The sequence below is a fragment of the Gopherus evgoodei genome, chromosome 1 (assembly GCF_007399415.2).
Source record: "Gopherus evgoodei ecotype Sinaloan lineage chromosome 1, rGopEvg1_v1.p, whole genome shotgun sequence".
Classification (NCBI taxonomy): Eukaryota; Metazoa; Chordata; order Testudines; family Testudinidae; genus Gopherus; species Gopherus evgoodei.
The window spans coordinates 235,532,491-235,555,254 of NC_044322.1; the positions used below are offsets into that span (position 1 = coordinate 235,532,491).

At 45.3% G+C, this 22,764-nt stretch overlaps 2 protein-coding genes across 4 annotated transcripts in view; one reads left to right on the top strand and one right to left on the bottom strand.

Moving 5' to 3' along the window:
• Nucleotides 1-13,088, top strand: part of SMC1B (structural maintenance of chromosomes 1B) — a 65,297-nt gene extending 52,209 nt beyond the window's left edge. For 2 of the 3 annotated variants that reach the window (XM_030539650.1, XM_030539658.1), the window contains 4 exons: nt 5,384-5,535; nt 5,789-5,858; nt 12,509-12,619; nt 12,967-13,088. In XM_030539650.1, the coding sequence (XP_030395510.1) occupies nt 5,384-5,535; nt 5,789-5,858; nt 12,509-12,619; nt 12,967-13,077 (444 nt within the window). In that variant the 3' untranslated portion in view covers nt 13,078-13,088. Of the gene's footprint in view, nt 1-5,383; nt 5,536-5,788; nt 5,859-11,522; nt 12,620-12,966 lie in introns of those variants that run through there. The other variant, XM_030539655.1, reaches the window with a different exon arrangement.
• Nucleotides 13,089-16,109: 3,021 nt separating this feature from the next.
• The window catches only part of FAM118A (family with sequence similarity 118 member A), a 38,303-nt gene continuing 31,648 nt past the window's right edge, over nt 16,110-22,764 (bottom strand). The window contains 2 exon segments of the mRNA XM_030539669.1: nt 16,110-16,258; nt 16,535-16,618. Of these exon segments, the coding sequence (XP_030395529.1) occupies nt 16,134-16,258; nt 16,535-16,618 (209 nt within the window). The 3' untranslated portion in view covers nt 16,110-16,133.

A 22,764-nucleotide genomic window follows, 5' to 3' on the forward strand; every position in this document is an offset into this window, starting at 1 on the left:
AGAACCTGAAGTTCGGAGGCTCGTCTTGCCGCTGTAATGGCTACAAGGAATGCTGTCTTCCAGGACAGGTACAGCAGCGAGCAGGTTGCCAGCTGCTCAAAGGGAGCAGCCATAAGTTTGGCTAGAACTAGGTTGAGGTCCCAGGTTGGGGCGGTGGACCTGTGGGTATAAACGTTCCAAGCCCTTGAGGAACCTTGAAACCATGGGGTGAGAGAAGACCGAGCTGCCGTTCTCCCCTGGGTGGAAGGCAGAGATGGCTAGGCCAGGTTGTTTTAGGGACCAGAGGTAGTCCAAGATGGTAGGAACCGGTGCCTCGGTAGGAACAACATTATGCTGCTCATACCAGCAGGAGAAACGCCTCCACTTGGCCAGATACGTTAACCTAGTGGAAGGTTTCCTACTACCCAGGAGTACTTGTACCGAGGCAGAGCAGCGTAACTCGGACTGGCTTAACCATGCAGCAACCACGCTGTAAGGTGGAGAAACTGCAGATCTGGGTGGTGAAGTCTGCCATGGTCCTGAGTTATGAGATCCGGCCAAAGAGAGAGGGGGATTGGGTTGGCCAGCGAGAGGTTGAGCAATATGGTGTACCAGTGTTGTCTCGGCCACGCTGGAGTGATCAAGATCAGGTGGGCTCTGTCTCTATGGAGCTTGAGCAGGACCCTGTGGACCAGCGGGAATGGTGGAAAGGCATAAAGGAGATGGCTCATCCACAGTATCAGGAATGCGTCTGATAGGGAGCCCGGGGAGTGACCCTGGAAGGAGCAGAACACATGGCATTTCCTGTTCTCGCGGGAGGCAAAGAGGTCTATGCGGGGAGAACCCCACTTCCGGAAAACAGAATGGATAATGTCTGGACGAATTGACCGCTCATGAGACAGGAAGGATCTGCTGAGGTGATCCGCCAGAGTGTTCTGAACCCCTCTGAGAAAAGACGCTACCAGGTCGATCGAGTGGGCTATGCAAAAGTCCCAGAGCTGGATGGCTTCCTGACAAAGGGTGGAGGAACGTGCGCCGCCCTGCTTGTTTATGTAAAACATGGCCGTTGTGTTGTCTGTGAACACTGAGACACAATGGCCTTGTATATGCTCTTGAAACGCCCAGCACGCAAGGCGGACTGCCCTCAACTCCCGTACATTGATGTTCAAGGTCAGTTCTTGAACTGACCAAAGGCCTTGAGTGCGGAGATCCTCGAGGTGGGCTCCCCAACCCAGAGATGATGCGTCTGTGGTCAGGGCCATTGAAGTTTGAGGCGGGTGGAAAGGCATCCTTGTGCAGACCAGGGTGGGCGACAGCCACCAGTTCAGGGAGTTTGATTTTCCGGGGGGGTCGTGAGGATCATGTCTATGTTGTCTCTGCCCGGGTGGTATACCGAGTTGAGCCAAGTTTGACGGGGACGGAGGCATAGTCTGGCGTGTTTGGTCACAACTGTGCAGGCCGCCATGTGACCTAGGAGGCCGAGACAAGTGCGAGCCGAAGTTGTCGGGAAGTTTTGCAGGCCTTGGATAATTGATACCATCGCCTGAAACCGGGGCTGTGGTAAACAGGCTCTGGCTAGAGTGGGGTCCAGGATGGCCCCAAGGAAGTCTATTCTCTGAGTGGGAACCAGAGTGGATTTTTCTATATTGATCATCAGGCCTAGTGTGTCTTGTGACCTTGTGTCTCGGAAGTCCCTCGAATGAGTCAATCGTCGAGATACGGGAAGACGTGTACTCGATGACGACAGAGGGAGGCGGCAACTACAGCCATGCATTTTGTGAATACTCGTGGGGCTGTAGAAAGGCCAAACGGAAGGACTATAAATTGAAAATGTTGATGATTGACCACAAAACGGAGGTACCGTCTGTATGGTGGGTAAATAGCGATTTGAAAATACGCATCCTTCGTATTGAGGGTTGCATACCAGTCTCCGGGATCCAAGGACAGGATGATGGTTCCCAGGGATACCATGCGAAACTTCAACTTTGTCATGAATTTGTTGAGTCCTCGCAGGTCTAGGATAGGTCTCTGACCTCCCTTTGCTTTGGGGATTAGGAAATAGCGGGAATAAAACCCCTTGCCCCTCAAGTCTTTCGGTTCCTGCTCTATAGCTCCCATGGTTAGGAGCGTCCCTACCTCTTGCAAGAGGAATTGCTCATGAGAGGGGTCCCTGAAGAGGGACGGGGGGGGAATAAATTGGAGATGGTATCCCAATTCTACCATGCGTAGGACCCAACGATCCGATGTGAGTTGGGCCCACGCAGGGAGGTAATGGGAGAGGCAGTTGTAAAAAGGCGGAAAAGGATCCTGGGAAAGAACTGGTACGCCGTCCTCGGGTGTCCCTTCAAAACTTCGGTTTGGGTCCCGTGGGTGGTTTGAGGGGGGCCCTGATTTTGACCCCCTTGGGGTCCAGACTGCCATCTGCGATTCCCCCGGCCGCGTCTTCTGCCGAATTCCTGTCGTGGCCTAGGCGAATGGTAAGCGTGCTGAGGCTAAGGACGGAAGGACCTGTGCTGAGTCACCGGGGTGTGCATTCCCAGCGAGCGCATGATCACCCTGTTGTGCTTTAGGCTCTGCAGCCTAGGGTTAGCCTTTTCAGAAAATAGGCCTTGGCCCTCAAAGGGCAAGTCTTGTATAGTCTGTTGTAACTCAGGTGGGAGGCCTGACACCTGAAGGCATGATATTCTCCTCCTGGCCACTCCTGAGGCCAGAGTTCTGGCTTCTGAGTCGGCTGCGTCCAGTGAGGCTTGGAGAGAGGATCTTGCCACCTTCTTTCCTTCCTCCAAGAGGGCTGCAAACTCCTGGCAGGAGTCTTGAGGAACTAACTCTGTGAATTTGCCCACCGCCGTCCAGGTGTTGTAGTTGTATCGGCTAAGTAGGGCTTGCCGGTTCACCACCCTGAGTTGGAGGCCTCCCGCAGAGTATACCTTGCGGCCCAACGAGTCCATGCGCCTAACCTCCTTGGATTTTGGAGCAGGAGCTTGCTGGCCATGGCGCTCCCTCTCGTTAACCGATTGCACAACCAGGGAGCAGGGAGGAGGGTGCACGTACAGATACTCGTGTCCTTTCGAGGTACCATGTACTTCTGCTCAACGCCCCTGGCCGTGGGCAGAATAGAGGCTGGAGATTGCCAGATGATATCGGCGTTTTGCCTGAATCGTATGCATAAAGGGCAAGGCTACCCTTGTGGGGGTGTCAGCTGATAGAAGACCCTGTGGTGGATATTTTATCTCCAGGACCACCTCCACCTGAAGATTCATATTCTGGGCCACCTGCCTCAGAAGATCCTGATGGGCCCTCAGGTCAATTGGGGGAGGGCTGGAGGAGGATGTCCCCGCCACCGTCTCTTCTGGAGAGGAGGAAGAGGAGATGCCAGGTACAAGAGAGTCCTGTGTGGGCTCTTGTTCTTGGGTGGTGTCAGGTTTAAGTGGATTCCTGAACCTGAGAGTGTGTTGGTGGAACGGATGCTTCATCCATACTCGCAGGACGTGGGGCAGCTTACAGTTGCCTCTAGCATCCGGTGTTCAGATGGCATAGAGCATGGCGCTTTGGGTGCGCACCTTGGGCTTGGTGATACATTCAAGGTGTCCAGAACGACCACTGATGAGGCCCTTGTTCTTGACCTTGGGTCTCTTGGAAGACTCGGCTGGGCACATCTGAGTCACGGTCCTGTGCATAGGAAGCACTGTCTGTGTGAGATGACACTGAGGTGTGTTTAGACGGCCAAGGAGGAGCTGAGAAACCCTGAGAAGGGGCCACGTTTCTAGACGATCTCTCGGTGCTGCACCGGGGAGCAGTATGGGGCACCATAACGGTACCATGAACGAGACCGGGACCTGCGACCGTAACGATGCTGGGAGGTCAACTGGGATCTCGAAGCTTGTCACTTGAAGCAACTGCGAGAGCCGCAGTGCCGGGAATGGTGCCAGGAGCTGGATCGGTACCAGGAGTGCCGGACCGGCAAACGGGATGCTGAGCGGTGCTGCGAGTGCGACCGGTACCATGATGGAGAGCGGTGCCGGGACTGCGAACGGCACCGGGACTGAGATCTTGATCAGTGCCTCTCTAGAGGTGCCGACGGAGGGTGGCTTCAGCAGGGCAGGATTGCCAATAGACTGAATGACCCGCACCGGCGGTGCTTGGGGTTGACGCAGTGCAGATTCCGTCAGTGCAAATCAAATCCCTCGCTGTGGAAAAGGTCTGAGACGTGGATAGGATAGTGAGCTCGACCACAGCATGCGCCAGGGAGCTTCAAGCACTGGACTCGAAGGTCCTTGTGGGACCGGAATCGATGGTGCCGAAGCTGGGCGGTGCCAGCGGCAGATGTCGGGTGCCAGGCAGTCTGACTTGGGTGCTCCGACTGTGGTGCAGGTGACACTGAAGCAGCAGAGTCTTATGATGCTTCTTGACTCGTGGTGACAGGGACCGGTGCCGAGCCGACATCTGTGCCGGCGACAGTCAGTGCTGAGGGGCCTTAGCGGTACCAGGGCGATCTGGAACCGAAAGAGCGCTTCTCCCTGATACAGATTGTTCAGCGCTCAGTGCCGAGGGCGTTGGACTAAGAGCTGCCTCCATCAGGAGCTGTTTGAGGCGGAAGTCCCGCTCTTTCTTCGTCCTCGGCTTAAAGGCCTTACATATCCACTTATCTGAGAGATGAGATTCCCCAAGGCACTTAAGGCAGGAGTTGTGGGGATCTCCCGCTGGCACTGGCTTATGGCAGGCCGAGCCCGATTTGAAGCCCGGTGACACGGGCATGAGCCTTGGTACCGGGGGGGGTGGGAAGGGGCTAATCCCCGATCCCCTTGCAACTATATACACTAAATATAGAAACGACTAAAACTAACTACAACTGTAGAGATTATAACTACATACACAACTATTAATAAGGAACTACAAGTTGCTAGGGAAGTGGAGATCAGCTAAGCCTTGCTCCACTGTTCCAACGACCGACACAGGTGATAAGAAGGAACTGAAGGTCGGCAGGGGTATATATTCACCGCCATAGCAGCACCACTCCAGGGGGCGACCCAGCTGACCCACCGAGTGTTGCTAAGGTAAAAATCTTCCGGCGAACTTGCACGCGGCACACCCACACCTAATTGGAATTGATATGAGCAAGCACTCGAAGAAGAAGGAAAAGTGTTGAAAATATGACTAAGATGTCAGTCTGCCTTAAATGGTGATTCTTTGATTATGATGTCTGTCATATCCAAAAGGTTTCACAAGATAGGTTTTTCTAGAACCACATTTTAGCAATGTCTCTCTTAAATACAAATACACAGTTATTCACTACAGATCGGCCAAAATGTCAAATTTAAACTTTAAAATACAAACAATAGCAAGCATAAGCTAAACATTTCATATGTTTCAGTATTAACTAAATATTGAGGCATGTGTGTTTCAGGCATTTCTCAGCCCCGAGAACCCTGAGGAACCATATCTAGAAGGCATTAGCTATAACTGTGTGGCTCCTGGAAAACGCTTTATGCCGATGGACAACTTGTCAGGAGGTGAAAAATCTGTGGCAGCACTGGCTCTTGTGTTTGCAATACACAGGTAATATGGTGACATAAATTTTACAGTACCATCTTTTTACTAATCTTTGAGCATCAGTGATGTGGAAACAAATGTAGCATAGTATTTTCAGAAGGCATTTTGAACATTTGTCATGTCCAAGATTGTGTGTTACGTTCCTATTCTGTTCTTGACATTACTATTTCTTGGTCAAAATTTTATGGGACAATCTAAACCCCCAAAATATTAGTATATCTATGTAAAAGTAATTGACTCTCTCTGTTTTATTTTTAAGTTTCCGCCCTGCCCCTTTCTTTGTTTTGGATGAAGTGGATGCTGCACTGGATAACACAAACATTGGCAAAGTAAGTTATTCCTTCTGTTATCTAAAATTAATGTACAGATAATATAATGACATAGTGATATTATTTTGCAGAAGGATGGTTGTTTAATTTAGGGAGGCTGGGACAAAGAGAAGTTCAGTTAATCTCTACTGGCATAAATCAAAACAGACTGCATGAGGGACAAATTTAAGAATTTGAGTGATGGTTCCTGTGTGTATTCCATACATGGGTACACGTGAACTGTGGGACTGTCTGGAAACTTTTAGTAAGCAGTGCCCATTGATCCAGACATGCACACAAGTATGTTAGAGTTAAGGTTGTTGTCATGTAGTGCTCCGCTTACCACTGGTCTGGCGCCTCCTCCTTGTTCTCGGGATTAGATCGAAACTGACAGCCTCATCCATGGCTTGCATGAAATCGCTCTGTCTCTGGTCTGCAGCTCTTTTTCCTCCAAAACCCTCAGTGTCTCCTTTGTGACTTAGCCGTCTGGCTAGGTCACTCAGTGAGTCCCCTTCTGGGGTAAAAGGTCCAACAGGGCCTATTTGCAGCCCTGTCTTTGGGCTCAGTTCCCACAGTCCTTAAACAGTCCAACAAGGCCTATCCCAGCAGCCTGGCTGGTCTCTCTCTCTCTGCAGCCCTCCCTGGGCTTGCTCTGGCATCTGTCCCTTTAGTCCTGACCCCAGCTTTCCAGCTGGGTCAGTCTCAGTTCAGCCCCCTTCTTTGGTAATATAATTTCCAGTATAGCCCCATACTTGGGCCTGTTTAAACTCCCTTATGTTAGGGCACTGCCACTTTCCCAGTGGCTGTTAGGGGGAACCCACATCCACCCACTACTCCAGGTCCTGACCTAGGGGTGCTACAAACAGCAGCCCCATGCTGCTTCCTTTTGCCCTGTTGCTATTCCCTGGGCCACGTCCCACATGTCTGTCTTCCTCCCTCTCTGGGTTTGCCAGCCTGCCAACTCCTTCCACTCAGGGAGTGAATACAGCCTGTTTGTAGTCCTTTTTAGCTGCCCCTCCATTGCCAGCTACCTACTTATACAAACTCTGCCTCTTCCTGCCCAGCTGAGCCTGCTTTCACTCATTCCTTACTCCCCAGCTCCACCTCCAGGTGCACCCTTCTGGAATTAATTAACCTGTCTAGCTGACTTAACCCCTTTCATTCTTCTGTGGTGTGGACACCTCATCACCACTGTATTTCATTAAAAAAGAAATTCCAAATACTTCTTTTTTTTTAATCTACCCTTAACTCTACCAGGGGTCTGAGATGTGTAGTATGAAATATAATATTATGTTGAATATAAAACCACAACTGTAATTTTTAATGTTATACAAATAATTACTTGAAGATCTTAATGGAAGTGTATGACATGAGATTAATCTGTGAATTGACGACATCATGATCTGTTAAGCAAGCCTCCAGTTTAGGGTCTCTAACCATCAGGCCCTACTTGGCAGATAGTTTCAACCTGTGGGACTCCATTGACAAGTTCAAAGAGAGCCTATCACAGGATTGGGCGGAGAAGTTCGCTACTCTAATAGACGAAGGCAAGGCGGTAGCCAGGGGTGTCCTCCAGATGGCCTGGGATGCTATGGACTTGGCATCCAGGGTGGTCATCTCTGCAATAGCCATGAGGCATAGCTCCTGGTTACAGACCTCCAGGCTGTCCCAGGAGATGCAGTCCACCCTCCGGGACCTCCCTTTCAAGGGAACAGGGCTCATCTCGGAGTTAACTGATGCTAGGCTCGACAGTCTTAAAGAAGCCCGGGCCACCCTCTGCTACATACTCCCCAGCAGGCTAAAAAGCCATTTTGCCCCCTGCTACCTCTGCAGTCGTTGAGGTCTTGTGGTTCCCCTGGATCTGGCGCCTACAAAAAGAAGGGCAAAGATGGGTTTTAAGCGATGCCACCAGTTGTTGCCTTGTCAACCTACGCAGCCTGGTTCTTCTAGGGACCAAGGCAGCCAAAAGCAGTCATTTTGAGGATGTGCCTGAGGACAATGTCCCAGTCATTGCACTGGATCCATTGCCCATGCCCCTCCGCCCTTTTCAGTCAGCCTGGTTCCATATCACCTTGGTCTGCTGGGTGCTTGATACTGTCTCATCGGGTTGTACCCTGCCGTTTGTAGCCAATCAACCCTTCCATCCCCCCTTCCCCATCCCTCTTCATGGATCCTTCTCATGAGCAACTCTTCATTCAGGAAGTCGAAAACCTCCTGCACCTAGGGGCATGGAAGGAAGAGGATTTTACTCTTGCTTGGGCTTTGGCTTCTGGCTCCAGCAAATCTAACCCAGCCCTCTTGACCCCATTAAAATGAGGTTGTGACCCACTTCAGGTCCTGACCCACAGTTTGAGAGCCACTGTGACTAGTGCAAACAGCTGTTGCTGCAGCTTCTCTAGGCAGAGCTGTTCTGCAGTCTGTGTCATAGGACTCCAGGCATACACTTCCTTTTAAAGTGACACTGCTTGTGAATCAGCTGAAGTGCTTTATACTTAGGGACAATTGCTCAAAGAAAGGGGTTACTCACCTTGTAGTCACTTGAGTTCTTCAAGATGTGTTGTCCCTATGTGTAGTATACTACCCATCCTCCTTCCCTGCTGCCTGGTTTCCCCCTACTGGGAACTGGTGGTAGAGAAGGAACAATGATGGCAACAGCCCCCTTTCTCCATTCAGTATGGAACATGAGGAGAGCTGGAGAGCATGCGCAACCACACAGACACTGCTAGGGAAAAATCTCTGATCCTGAGGCCTGGTCTACACTGGGGCGGGTGTCGATGTAAGATACGCAACTTCAGCTACAGGAATACCGTAGCTGAAGTCGAAGTATCTTATTCCGACTTACCTCCCGTCCTCACTGCGCAGGATCGATGTCCACGGCTTCTCGTGTCGACTCCAGTACCGCCACTTGCTCCAGTGGAGTTCCGGAGTCGACGGGAGCACGTTCGGGGATTGATTATCGGCGGGTAGTCTGGACATACCCTGAGTATTTGGAGCACATGCACAACCTGAAGTGCACTACACACAGGGACAACATGTCTTGAACTCAAGCGACTAAAGATGTAGCCTTATTAATTTCTGGATTCATATATTGATTGGTTTTTATATTAATCAGTGACCTGGGTGAAGAGTTCAGCCTCCTAAGTGACTACTGTATCAGGATTAGCAGGGTAAGATTCATCATTAGGAATATCATTAGCCTTGGAGACTCTAGGAACACATGGGAAACAATGACCACAACTGATGTACTTACAAATTCTCAACTATCCTTCTGTTAAAATCTTAGTAACCCAATATCAAAAACTATAACAGGAAAGAAAGGGATAACACAGCATGTCTAGTCCTAATACTGGTATCACTTACATTTCCTGGTAGGGATGGTGAAGTGTGAACCATTATTCTCTTCATTGTCATAATCACCAGTGATTATCATCCTGGCATCTCCCTCCCCCAAGGCACTAAGGCTAGGATACAGCCTTTATAATGTGTTATGCTGATGCCCTCTGTTCCATGTATAATGGTTTCAGCCCCTTTTTCCTTATGTGGGTTTCCACACCCCACCAATATCAGGGTGTCTTGTTTTTCATAGGCTAACACCTTAGTTCTCTTTATTCTCATTAACATCTATGTCCATGAGTTACCATAGCAACTTGAGGTTATTAAAGAATCCCCTGAAATGTTACTCTCTGGCATCTTGTGATATAACTGGCACATTGCAGCATATTTTCCAGTCTGTTGCTGCATAGTTTCTAGAATGTCAGCACTTAACACATCATTTTATTGTAATCTTACTTAACTGGTATAGGGGTATCTTTCAATTAACTAGTCATGCCAACCTGCTTCAGGCCTGAGACCTTGTGTGGCTAAGCTGAATACATTACAGGCCTGGGCCTGTAGCCTGTGTGTTTACAACTTTAATTAATATTTATATTTCACCTCTATTTCCTAAATATACCTAAGATCTTTTGTTTTTGGCTACAAAGATGAGTTACTCTTTCATATTTTATGAAGGTTTGCAGTTAGATACAAAATATTTACAAATACAAGTCTCAAAAGAAGCTAATGTTTTAGGCATTTGAGACAAAAATGTTTTTCAGACGAGAGGAGTTAGAAGTAATCAATATCTTCTGTAAAATACATCTCAATCATAAATGTTCTCCTCTTGAAGAATAAAGACTTCAGCTTGTTTATAAAAGAAATCTGTGTCAATAAGGATAATTTTAAGAATTCTTTGAGAGTTTAAAATGAAAAAGGAGGGGTAAATAGATCTACTTTATTGCTTTGTTTATAGCTGTAATACCACATCCTAAGCATCACTCCTCTTTGGAATACCCTGAATAGAAAACATCCTCACATTCTCTTGCATAACCACATCTCTTTCTAAAATTTTACAAAGTTTGTTTTCTTGTGATTAAAGATCATGTCTATACCAGAGCAGTGCCCTGTTCTTTGAGAAAATGCTCGTTGGTTGTTTGCCTTTTGATCAAATAGTTCCTAGATATACAACCTGTCATTTGTAGTACATTTTACAGCTTTCAGTTAAATATTATCAAATATTCTCTGCAGAGCAGCAGTCACAATAACACTTCTGTACATGTTTGAAAATGTAGCATAAAAGAAAATAATGTAGAATATTACAGCAAAACAGAAGTTAAATTGCATTCCAGTCAGTGTAAACTTACTGGGAGATAAATATGGAATTATGGCTAATGAAGTGTCATCCTCTTTGACACTTGGTGCCTGTTACTGTTTGGCAAAAAGCAGACTTCCTAGGAATTTCTTTAATAATAGGGCCCTACGAAGTTCACTGCCAAGAAAAACGTGTCACAGACCTTGCAATCTGGTCCCCACCCCCCGGGAAGTGTGGTCTTTCGTGTGCTTTTACCCTATGCTATACAGATTTCATGGGGGGGGAGACTGGCATTTCTCAAATTGGGGGTCCTGACCCAAAAGGAAGTTGCGGGGGGGGGTCACAAAGTTATTTTTATGGGGGGTTGCAGTATTACCACCCTTAAGTCTGCACTGCCTTCAGAGCTGGGCAGCTGGAGAGCAGCGGCTGTTGGCCAAGCACCTAGTTCTGAAGTCAGTGCCCCACCAGCAGCAGTGCAGAAGACAGGGTGGCAATACCATACCATGCCATACCTTCTGCATTGCTGTTGGCAGCAGCTCTGCCTTCAGAGTTGGGTCCAGGCCAGCAGCCAGTGCTTTCCAGTTGTCTAGTTCTGAAGGCAGCGCGGCCACCAGCAGTAGCACAGAAGTAAGGGTAGCAGTACTGCAGCTCCTCCTACAATAACCTTGTGACCGTCCCACAACTTCTTTTTGCATCAGGTCCCCTACAATTACAACACCATGAAATTTCAGATTTAAAAAGTCGAAATCATGAAATTTGCTATTTTAAAAATCCTGTGACCATGAAATTGCCCAAAGTGGACAGTGAATTTGGTAGTGTAATAATTTCATACAATAAGCAACTAACGATAGTGTAATAATTTCATACAATAAGGTAAGCAACCAAAAAAGCCATCAAAACCTAAGCGTGTGAGCTGTCATTCTCTAAACAAGTGTATGAAAATAATTCCCACAAAATTCAGTAAGAGTAAAGTCAAGATTGTAATTATGTAAAATAATTTATTAATAACTATTTTATATCAATATTGAGGTCTACTCCAACTCTTCTCATTGCTTCAGTTTCCTCAGCTGTAAATGGTGATCTTACCTGCCATGAGAAAGACCTGAGACACCTTCAAATGAAGGGACCTTTATATATTTGCCAGTGTTTTGTTACAGAAAATGTTGTTTGGAAATAGAAAAAATATGCTTAATAAATACTGCATGTACTTTTTGCATATGAACAGGTTAGTATATATACAGTACTTATTGGGATCCACAGAGTTTTAGAAAGGCCTGGTTAGTGAAAACTTGTTGGAGATCTTCTGCTGTAATATGGCTAGAGGGCTTTAAACTGAAAATTGAAAGAAAAAACTTCCCTAAACTTTTTAATTGTGTATAATACTAACTCAGTTTCAGAATGGATTATGGTCAGTCATCTTGAAAACTAGTCAGGTTTTAAAATCTTCAGAATAATTTCAACAACTATGCCTACTTACGACATAGCAGATAAAAATGTACACACAGAAGTGAGATTTTAAAAAATGTTGCTTCTAATTTTCATTTAGAATTTTATCTTCTGTTGTGGTATGATGTCTTCTTTATTCACCTCAAATTATAAATGTAACTCTATGCAGTAACACTTTACAGCTAGTGAAAAACATTTTCTGCCACATAAAACAGCACAGTAATACATATTTGTAATCTGCAAAACATTATGTAAGTGGTAACAAGCTGTAAAATTTATGGCTTATGCATGGAAATCTACCTAACTTAACAGCATTGTCAAGTAAAATGCCTTACGTTAACTTTAGAAATGTCACATTTCTAAAGTGGACTGTTTTCATATACGTTTTTAACAGGGCCAAACCTATGGGGTCAGACTGTGAACCTACATCATGTACAGTCTTTCTTGGCCAGTTATATTCCCCCTTTTACCCTGCCCATTTCATAAATGAATTCTGTCTGCTGAGTAATTCATTCCTTTTCCCATTGTTCCCTAATCAATTTGTGATTTAAATCTGACAGAACCCACTTATCCTAAAATTTGTGGCTTTTCTCCAAAGGTATCAAGCTTCATCAAAGAGCAGGCAGAGGAACAGTGTCAGATGATAGTTATTTCTCTAAAGGAGGAGTTTTATTCCAGAGCAGATGCATTAATTGGCGTCTGTCCAGAGGTACAAATAATCTTATTATTTTTCTGTCTTGATTTCAATCAAATTAACTTCATGTGGCAATTAATCTACTATTAAAAAAAATTCCAGCTACAGCCAATTATTTCTTAAGAAATGACCCCCCCAACTTAATGTTCATTTTAAAAAAATTCTCTAACAAGTGTATCAAGAGCTGGGTGGTTCAAATGCATTGTTTGCCATTCAGGAACAGTCATTGGTAAGTGTTTAATAGTGTTCCAGAACAAGCTACGTATAGCTAAGTGGTCCTTCTGATAACTGCATCATCTTATAGATTATGCTTATTTTTAATATATATGCTTGTAAACTGATTTGATTCTTCCTCCTTTCAGCAAGATGATTACATGTTTAGTCAGGTACTGACTCTGGATCTCACTGTGTATCCAGACATTGATGACAGTGAACGAAAAGAGAAGCACAGATACAGTTCCCCACGAGAATAAAACATGAAAGTTTCAGGGCCATCTGTGAATAACAAAATTGATTTCTACAGCCACCTTTATGACAAGTTGTGTAAACTTTTTGAATATTGCTTTTAAATATTCTTACACAGAAGTCAAATAATTTAGCTTCATAACCCACAAAGCCATTTCTTAGAATTTGGAGAAGAATAAATGATTGTATTAATTGATCTAGTTTTGTTTAGGGTTTTATGGAGTACATGTTCTTGTTGTGTTACAAATTCAAAATATGGTTTTGAAAGACATTACTGAAATTGCTAAATTCTAGTGACTAGTGCCTAATCTCGTTAAGTATGTGCTTGTTGGTTAGCATTATTAGGTCCTATTAATATAAAAGGTGATGAATGATGAGTATCTTTTTGAATATGGATGCTATGTTAAATTCATATGATGGCTGTCAAAAACCGCAAACTTCATCTGTTAAAGGTAACTTTTCAATGTTAAAATATTGAGAATTAAAATGTTGGAAAAAATCTTGAAATGTCTAGCATTTTTTCTTATCAGGAAGATTCTCACTACAGGGTTTCAGATGTGGTTAGGTTAAATATAAAGATAAAAGTTCTAGTAGCATATTTTTTTTAAACTATATATTAGAAGAGCTACTCTTAGAGAGGGAGACATTATTTTCTGTTTTCAACACTTATAAAAGACCAACCTTACATTTTCTCCTGAAATTGAATCCAGAGCTTCCTGTTGCCATGTTCTGTGAGGCCCAGAAACTGATGAAAGCTAGCTCGCTCCATATTACATGGCCATGTTTGCTGTTCATTGCCAAGCCACAAAGAGGTATACAGCTTCCCCCTCTCCGCCAATCAAAACTGTTCCTTAGTGGGTTTTCTCCTCTGCCTTTTAGCAAACAGCCAGTCAGCATAGATGGCAGACAATGTAGATTAATCATAACACTTTATGGCCAGATGTGATACCCTTACTCATGATGTCCAATAAACTACAGTAGCATTAGTAGAGCCAGATGCATCATTTAATGAACGTCTAGGTTTATGGCCTATTTCCTCTGCTTGAGAATCCAGACTCATAGTCGTCTTCAAAACAGGATTTCAAAGCAAGTTACTTTTTGATTAACTGAATGCATCACACTGAACAGTCACGTTCTAGGTATATCCCTTTCAACTATGTTTTCCTGAGCTAGTTGCAAGTCAGTCCTCCTTGCAAGATAACTAAAACATGGATATTCTACTCCCAGTAGCTTCCTGCCAGTGGAATGCATGTTGAAGAAATCCTACAGACAACCCATGATGGGTCACACAGCAACTCTGCTTTTAATGTGCATACATTGAATTGTAAGAGGTCCCATCACTACTGCGATGTGTGTTTTTCACAGTGCAATTGTATGGCACTACAGGCAAGAATGGCTGTTTTACAAGTTGCACTTTTCAGTGGTGTTTAGACTTGAAGAGTCTCCAGTGCTACCTGTTTTTTTAAAAAAGCAAAATTAAATTTACTTGTGATTTAAAAACACTTCAAATCAAATCAATCCTAAGTTTAAATGTGCATGTGCAGGCGGAAGGCAGTTATGTAGTGTTGCTCATGGAAAAACTAAAAGACAAGTTAAATATTTGAGCAACCAACTGAATATGAGATGCTCAGATACTATGGTGATAGGGGCCATAAAAGTGCCGTAGAATAGAGTTAAATAAAAGTGTACTGCAGTAATTTTAACCTATGACTGCTGTGTTGAAACAACCTCAAAACTATTGAGTGCTCGCAGCAGCCTCAGGAAAATAGATGTAAAAATGACAGCCTAATCCAGCCACTTAATCAGCCGTCAGTATCTGATTGATGCTGATTAAAGAAATATTCATTTTTGGAACACTTCAGAATTTCATTTAAATACATTTGTTTGCTCCAGGGCAACCCACAATTTTGGGGAAACTAACAAGTTTTACAGGACACCTCATAAAAATGTGAAATCCAAGATCTCAGAACTTACATTTGGTAGTCTAAGGACAGGATTCAGCAAGGGTCTTAAGCATATGGAGTAGTCACATTGACTGCAGCTGAAGTGGTTAAAAGCTTGGTGAGCTGGGGTTCGTAGCAGTTCTCTACTGCATGTAATTAGATAGTGGCCTGCTTTAACTGTGCAGCAATGGAAACATCCCCGTAATCACTACTTGAAATACCAAAATCATGTCCTGTCCTTCAGACCAACAAATATTTTCATTCCAGTGTATAGTAAGTAGTGAAGTGAATCCCAGTCAATAAATAACAGCCTGCATGCTGTTGGCAATTTTCATGTATATCCTAATTTCCCCCAATGTTAATTGATACTAAAATGTACAGATGACAAGTGAAAACTGAAATATTCATAGTACAATTGTATAGGTCAGGTATTTGTGCTGTATATGAAGATGGTGCATGCTCCAAGGAGCTTACAGTTTTAAGGTTCAGATCCTGTGAGCAGCTTTGTGCTGAGAGCCTTCTGGGCATATGGAGCTTAATTGACTCAGTCAGAGGTGCAGGGGCATGCCCATATAGAGCAGCTTGGAAGAGGAACCAAGAATAAGAAAGTAGATGAAAGGGGATGGTTGGGGAAAAAATAAAATACACAAGCAAGTTGTCCGAATGATGACAGACACACAGTGTGCTACCCTTGTTTGCAGGTCTTAAGGTTAAAATTAATTTATTTTTAATTTCTACTTAAAATGTCTCTTTATAGGCTGTGCCAGTTTCCCTTTTATGTGTTTGAACCCCAGCCTTCTCTAACTTTTTAGTTTAGGTAACTTAACGCTGCCTTTTTGTGGTGGTGTGGAAATGAATCCTCGTCTATTTTTAAAACTTTTACTTTAATCTTAGGGTACAGTCACAATGTTAGTTTCTAACAGCTTTTAGCTCACTTTCTACCCCCAGTTACCTCCTGCTCTTGACTGGGACTAATGATAGTGAGAATAATTCACTTAGGGAGAGAAAAAATTGCTAAGAGCAGCAGGCTACTATGGTATGTGAAGGTAAACTCTTAATGCCATTCCAAGTTGTTCTTGCCAGGAAGCAGGCTTGTTATAGTCAATGCCAAGTAGAGAAAGTCACAGAATCTCTGGAATAGTGAGAGCCCAGCTCTCTGCTTCCCCCTCTGGCGCTCCTGTGCAGTTGCCTTGCACTTGGGTTTCGAACTTCTTTACAATGCCCAGGTCAACAGCAGAGGTATCAACTGATGAGAACAAAAAAAAATAATAATTGTAAATCAGTCAGTCATAGATTTGTAATAAATTGACTGTATGAGAAGTAGCAGCCATCTGCCAATTATCTAATTCAGTTAGTATTTCAACTGCCCTGCAACCACTTAAACCCCCTAGAAATGTACTGAGAGATTTTGAACTTTTTAATCCACTTCAGTCCTGGAAATAATTAGCTCTGAAAACTTTTCAGAGATTATTTTTACACATCTTGGAGTTTTAAGATTTTATTTATTAGGAGGTGAGAATACCATTATCTGATTGTTTCACCCTCTTGGAAAGATCCAAGTCATTTTCTCCTAACTTTCTCTTTGCACAGTCCACACATGAAGTCTCTGAAAAACAGAAAACTTGAATTAAAAAATTACACACAGCTATATTAAAATCTTTCTTATATTATTGTTAAACACATTATTTCAAGCATCACATATTAAGCTACACGTAAGTAGTACTGGTCCAGCTGGAAGCTCTTATATTTGGGTCTTATAACCAAAGATCCTGACTTCTGTTGTGCAGAGAGTGACACTGTACTCCTTCGGCTTGTGGACAATTGGTGCTCCTTCATCCCCTACAGCTAGGTTATTCTCATCCTCCAAGCAAGGTTTTAAAAATAGCTGTTACATTACAATGTACTGCTAGCAGGTGGAGTTGTTCAGAGACCTGATTACCTCCAACTCCCCCCTATTTCATCTCCACTTTAGCAGGTAGTTCCTCTAGGCAAGTGTTTTTCAAACTGTGGGTCACAGCCCAGTACTGGGTCGCAGAATGTAGGGCACTGGGTCGTGGTGACTCTGCTCAGCACAGCTGATTGGGCCATTAAAAGTCCTATCACGCTGCACCCTGGAAGTGGCCAGCAGCAGGTCCAGCTCGGGGGGGGGGGTGCCCCAGGGCTCTGAGGACTACCACCCACCCCAAGCACTAGCTCTGCACTGGCATGGGCTAGTTCCCAGCCAATGGGAGTTGGGGGCGGTGCCTGCAGGAAAGAGCCATGTGGAGTTGCTTCTGCACCTCTGCTAGGAGCTGGACCTGCTGCTGGCTGCTTCTGGGGTGCTCTGCAGTTCCAGAACAGGTAGGAAGCCTGCCTTAGCACCCCTGCTGCACTGCTGAGTGGGAGCTGCCCAACATAAGCATGCACCCCAATCCCCTGCCCTGAGCCCCTTCCTGCAGCCCAGAGCCTGCATCCTGAGCCCCTTCCTGCACCCCAACCCCATGTCCTAGCTCCCCACCCCTCATCTCTAGAGCCTGCACCCCAGAGCCCTGATGCCTCCCACAACCCAACTCTCCACCCCAGTCCTGAGCCACTCCCACAGCCCAAACCCCTCATTCCCAGCTTTGTTGATGCCCGTGACCCAACAATTTTCTTTAACTGGGTTGCCAGAAAAAAAGTTTGAAAACCACTGCTCTAGGCCTTCTCTCTGGTGATAAGCAGAATCTTTTCCATTATACTTTTTATTTGTCTCTACTAGGAGGCACCACGTAGAGAGGAAGAGAATTTTTGAGAACAGGAGTTTCCAGGAAACCAGTCTAGGATGAGAAAACAGCAGTGTAGCAAGACCAGTTAGGATCGAACAGCTCCTGCTCACAGCCCAGCTGTGCAATAATATGCCACCTCCCCCACCCCACTATACGGCAAGAAAGCCTTAAGCTGTTTAGGGCAGAAATTCATCAGGAGCATCTTGCTTTAGTCTCTAAGAAAATTGTTTTGCTGGCTACTTGGTGTTTTAGCCCAAAATGAAACAGCAATGAGGGTTGACTCCAGCAGGAGCTACTTGGGAGCAGAAATTTAGCAGCAAGATCTGGCCTTTAGGAAGCAACAAGCCAGAGGTCTTTGGCTATTTTTTTCCTTCTTCCTGGGGTGAAATATGGTACCCAAGAATGTCTCCAAGAGGCTGGTTTGTCAAAGGGGTAGGAAGTACACAAAGGACTGAATGCCCTACTCCTTTCAGCCTGCCACAGCAACCAGGTGTTTTGCCCCAGTTGTTCTAGAAAGGGCATTAGCTAATCCTAGTTGTGGTGCTACCTAGTCTACACTCCACTCTCCTCTCTGCCAACAACTCAGACACTGACGCCACTGTTAAAAAAACAAAACAAAACAAACCCTAAATACATCAGGGCAACCTGAGGGTTTTGTCCAGAGGGGGGAACAGAATCACTACTCCTTCAGACACCTGACATTTTCCCACTCCTTTCACTGTGTTTCTCAGTTAGTAGCATGTCTGGCCCATAATGTAGGCATATTCATGTCAGTTAACCCTCTTTTCTGTGCTCCCTTAAGTGTGGCCTAGTCCACATCAAAGAAGCTTATTGGAACAGGTAAGATTTGCCTGCATTTAATTTCCTACTGTATTAGGCTTAGACTTGTATGTTTTATTTTGTTTGGTAGTTTACTTTGTTCTGTCTGTTATTACTTGGAGCCACTTAAATTCTACTTTTTGCATTTAATAAAATCATTTTACTTATTAATCCAAAGTAAGTATTAATACCTGGGGAGGAGTGGGGGGGGGCAAACAGCTGTGCATATCTATCAGTGTTCTAAAAGGTGATGCGTTTACTCTGTATAAGCTTAAATCGATTTATTTGGGGTTTGAACCCCATTGAGAGCTGGGTATCTGAGTGCTGGAGACAGGAGCACTTCTTAAGCTGTTTTCAGTTAAGCCTACAGCTTGTGGGGGACATGGTTCAGACTTGGATCTGTGTTTGCAACAGGCAACTATGTCTGGCTCAAACAAGGCAAGATACTGAAGGCCCAAGCTGGCAGGGAGAATGAACTCAGAGGTAGACTAGGCACATCAGGTGGCCAGGGCCGGCTCTGACTTTTTTGCCGCCCCTAGCGCAAACAAAAAAAAAAAAACAGGGTACAGGGCGGCTGGATCTGGAGGCAAAGCAAAAAAGAAAAGAAAAAATAGGGCAGCCATGCCGCCCTACAATTGGCCGGAATGCTGTCCCTTAGAATCTGCTGCCCCAAGCACAAGCTTGCTCGGCTGGAGCCGGCCCTGCAGGTTGCAGTCCCAAAAGGGTTTCATATGCCAGATCAGCTGAGCTGGCTATTTTATTGAACCCAGTAGTAACTTTCATCAAAGTGACACTGATGGCAGTTTCTACTTCATACTATTGGCCTGTCCTCTCCAACAACAAGACTATGGCACTAATAGCTATGTGCACTAAAACGTTAGCAGTAGGGAGGAGTGCGCACCATGATGTTGCACGGGTGTAAAACCACTTCAGCAAGGCTTTAAAGCTTAGAGGATTACTGTATGAGCAAGTATCAGAAGGGTAACCCTGTTAGTCTAGATCTGTAAAAGCAGCAGAGAGTCATGTGGCACCTTGTAGACTAACAGACGTTTTGGAGCATGAGCTTTCGTGGGTGAATACCCACTTTGTCAAATGCATGTAGTGGAAATTTCCAGGGGCAGGTATATATATATATGCAAGCAAGCTAGAGATGAGGTTAGTTCAATCAGGGAGGATGAGGCCCTGTTCTAGCAGTTGAGGTGTGAAAACCAAGGGAGGAGAAACTGGTTCTGTAGTTGGCAAGCCATTCAGTCTTCATTTAATCCTGAGCTGATGGTGTCAAATTGTAGTGTACCCAGAAGCCTCCTACTGCAAGACAAACCCAAGAAAGAAACCAACAGGACTCCACTGGCCATCACATACAGTCCCCAGCTAAAACCCTTCCAACGCATCATCAGGGATCTACAACCCATCTTGGACAATGATCCCACACTTTCACGGGCCTTGGGTGGCAGGTCAGTCTGTGAATGGCTTGCCAACTACAGAACCAGTTTCTCCTCTCTTGGTTTTCACACCTCAACTGCTAGGACAGGGCCTCATCCTCCCTGATTGAACTAACCTCATTATCTCTAGCTTGCTTACACACACACACACACACACACACACACACTTGCCCCTGGAAATTTCCACTACATGCATCTGACGAGGTGGGTATTCACCCACGAAAGCTCATGCTCCACAACGTCTGTTAGTCTATAAGATGCCACAGGATTCTTTGCTGCTATAATGAGGTTAGTTCAATCAGGGAGGATGAGGCCCTCTTCTAGCAGATGAAGTGTGAACACCAAGGGAGGAGAAACTGCTTTTGTAGTTGGCAAGCCATTCACAGTCTTTGTTTAATCCTCAGAGCTGATGGTGTCAAATTTGCAGATGAACTGAGGCTCAGCAGTTTCTCTTTGAAGTCTGGTCCTGAAGTTTTTTTTGCTGCAGGATGGCTACCTTTACATCTGCTATTGTGTGTCCAGAGATTGAAGTGTTCTCTTACAGGTTTTTGTGTATTGCTATTCCTAATATCTGATCTGTGTCCATTAATCCTTTTCCATAGGGACTGTCCAGTTTGGCCAATGTACATAGCAGAGGGGCATTGCTGGCATATGATGGTGTATATTACATTGATGGACGTGCAGGTGAATGAACCGGTGATGGTGTGGCCAATCTGGTTAGGTCCTGTGATGGTGTCGCTGGTGTAGATATGTGGGTAGAGTTGGAATCGAGGTTTGTTGCATGGATTGGTTCCTGAGTTAAGAGTTACTATGGTGCGGTGTGTAGTTACTGGGGAGAATATGCTTCAGGTTGTCTGTGGGCGGGGACTGGCCTGCCACCTAAGGTCTGTGAAAGTGAGGGATCATTGTACGAGCATGGGACTTCAAGCATGATTGCTCACATCCAGCTCTGCTCTTCTCCGGCTCCTTAGCCTCTAATTTTTTTTTAAAATGGCATTCCCACTTTTAAGAGGCAAATCACATACTGGAGCAGCTGCAAAAGCATCAGAATCTGTACAACAGAGAAGGGTAGTCCAGTGGATTGATGGTTTCTCTACTATTTCTGACATGGTTAGTTCAACCCTTCAATAAGATGCCTTTGTGTACTGTGACCAAAAAAGGTAAGAAGAAAAAAACCTCTCAAACCAACCTGAGATTTCTACCCTATTTTCCCCATAAAAATAGAACTTTTTCCAGTTTTTCAAGCCTTCCAAATCAAATTTTAAGAAGTCTATATTTGATAGGCTCAAAACAGTCTTCCCCCATTGATTTTCAAGTTCTCCTGATGCATCCATCTTATCTTCCCACTTTCCCCTGAACTAGAAAGCAGTCAGTAAAGGCCAGCTTTACTTTTTCCTGAGGAATTTTTTGGGGTGTTCTTCCTAGTAAGAAAGAGACTTGACAAGTTTCACCCAGTGTTGCTTTTGTACAGGCTGCTGTGGTCGCAGACGTGTATTCCATACACAGTGCATACATTTAGCACCCCCATGTCAGCATTACCTAGTACTACCTATAGGAGCAATGCTTACATGCTGTAGCCCACAGCCCTTACCATGGCTGTTTAAGAACAGTAGTGCCATCATTTCCACCACCACCCCGGTGCTGTCTCGCCTCCTGCAGCCGAGGGTTTTGTGCAGAGGGGGAACAAAGCAAATCAGAGCCATTCCACAGCTCAGAGAAATTCTTACCCTTTTTCTACACACCGTGGAGAATGTCACCATACTTCTCCTAGTGGCAGATAGAGCAGGGCTGTGTACTTGCTCTCCGGTCTCAATGAAATAGCAGACTGACACCTAAACTGAAGTTATTTACCTACCTGTATTCTTTCCCAAGCCATATTCCAATCCTAAGGAACGATGGCTTCATACCCTAGATGTGAAATGGTGGCTGCCTTTTTATCTGGCAAGGACTAAGCTTTTTTCAATCACCATCAGCTTTTCATTTCTTTTGCAAATACGATGAAAGCAAATCAGCCAGCAGCAGTACAGCAGCTTTCCAGGTGGATAACCACCTGCATTAATTAATACAGCTCAGGCCACACCCTGCAAACTCTGCAGGCTCATTCAACAAGAGTTCAAGTGATTTCAGTGGCATTTCTTAATGACATTTCAAATTTGGGTATTTGCAAGGCTGCTACGTGGTCCTACATACACATTTACCAAACATTATGCTATAACAGTAGCTTCCAGGTCGGATGAAAACTTTGGAAGATGCTATTTCGGTAGACTCTGAGCCCACCTCCTACAAGTATTACTTGCTAGTCACCTGAAAGAAATCCATGTCTCCAGCCAGTGGTGAGCTGGAGCTGGTTCGCACAAACGGGTTGTTAAATTCTGAAGCAGTTTTAGAACCGGTTGTTAACCTGCTTCCCTGCGAGGAGGGTGCTGCAGTTTCAATGGGCTCCAGAGGGGATGTGATGTAATTCCTCCTCCGGCCACCAGGGGCGCTGTGCTGCAGCAGCTATGTGGGCTGCCAACTGGCCCTGAACATGGGCCCTGTTGCTGCTGCTCCCCCAACCCCTGGCCCTGGGGCTCGCACTGCTGTCTGGTAGGTCCCTGGATGCTTTGCTGGGCCTGGGCTGCATGCTGCCGCTCGGGCTGCTCCAAGCTGCTCTCCCAGTGAGTACCCACCACCCTGCAGCCAGCCCTACCCCCCCCCCCCGTCTCCAGCCAGCTGCACACCCCCTGCCCGGTGTGCAGCTAGCCCTG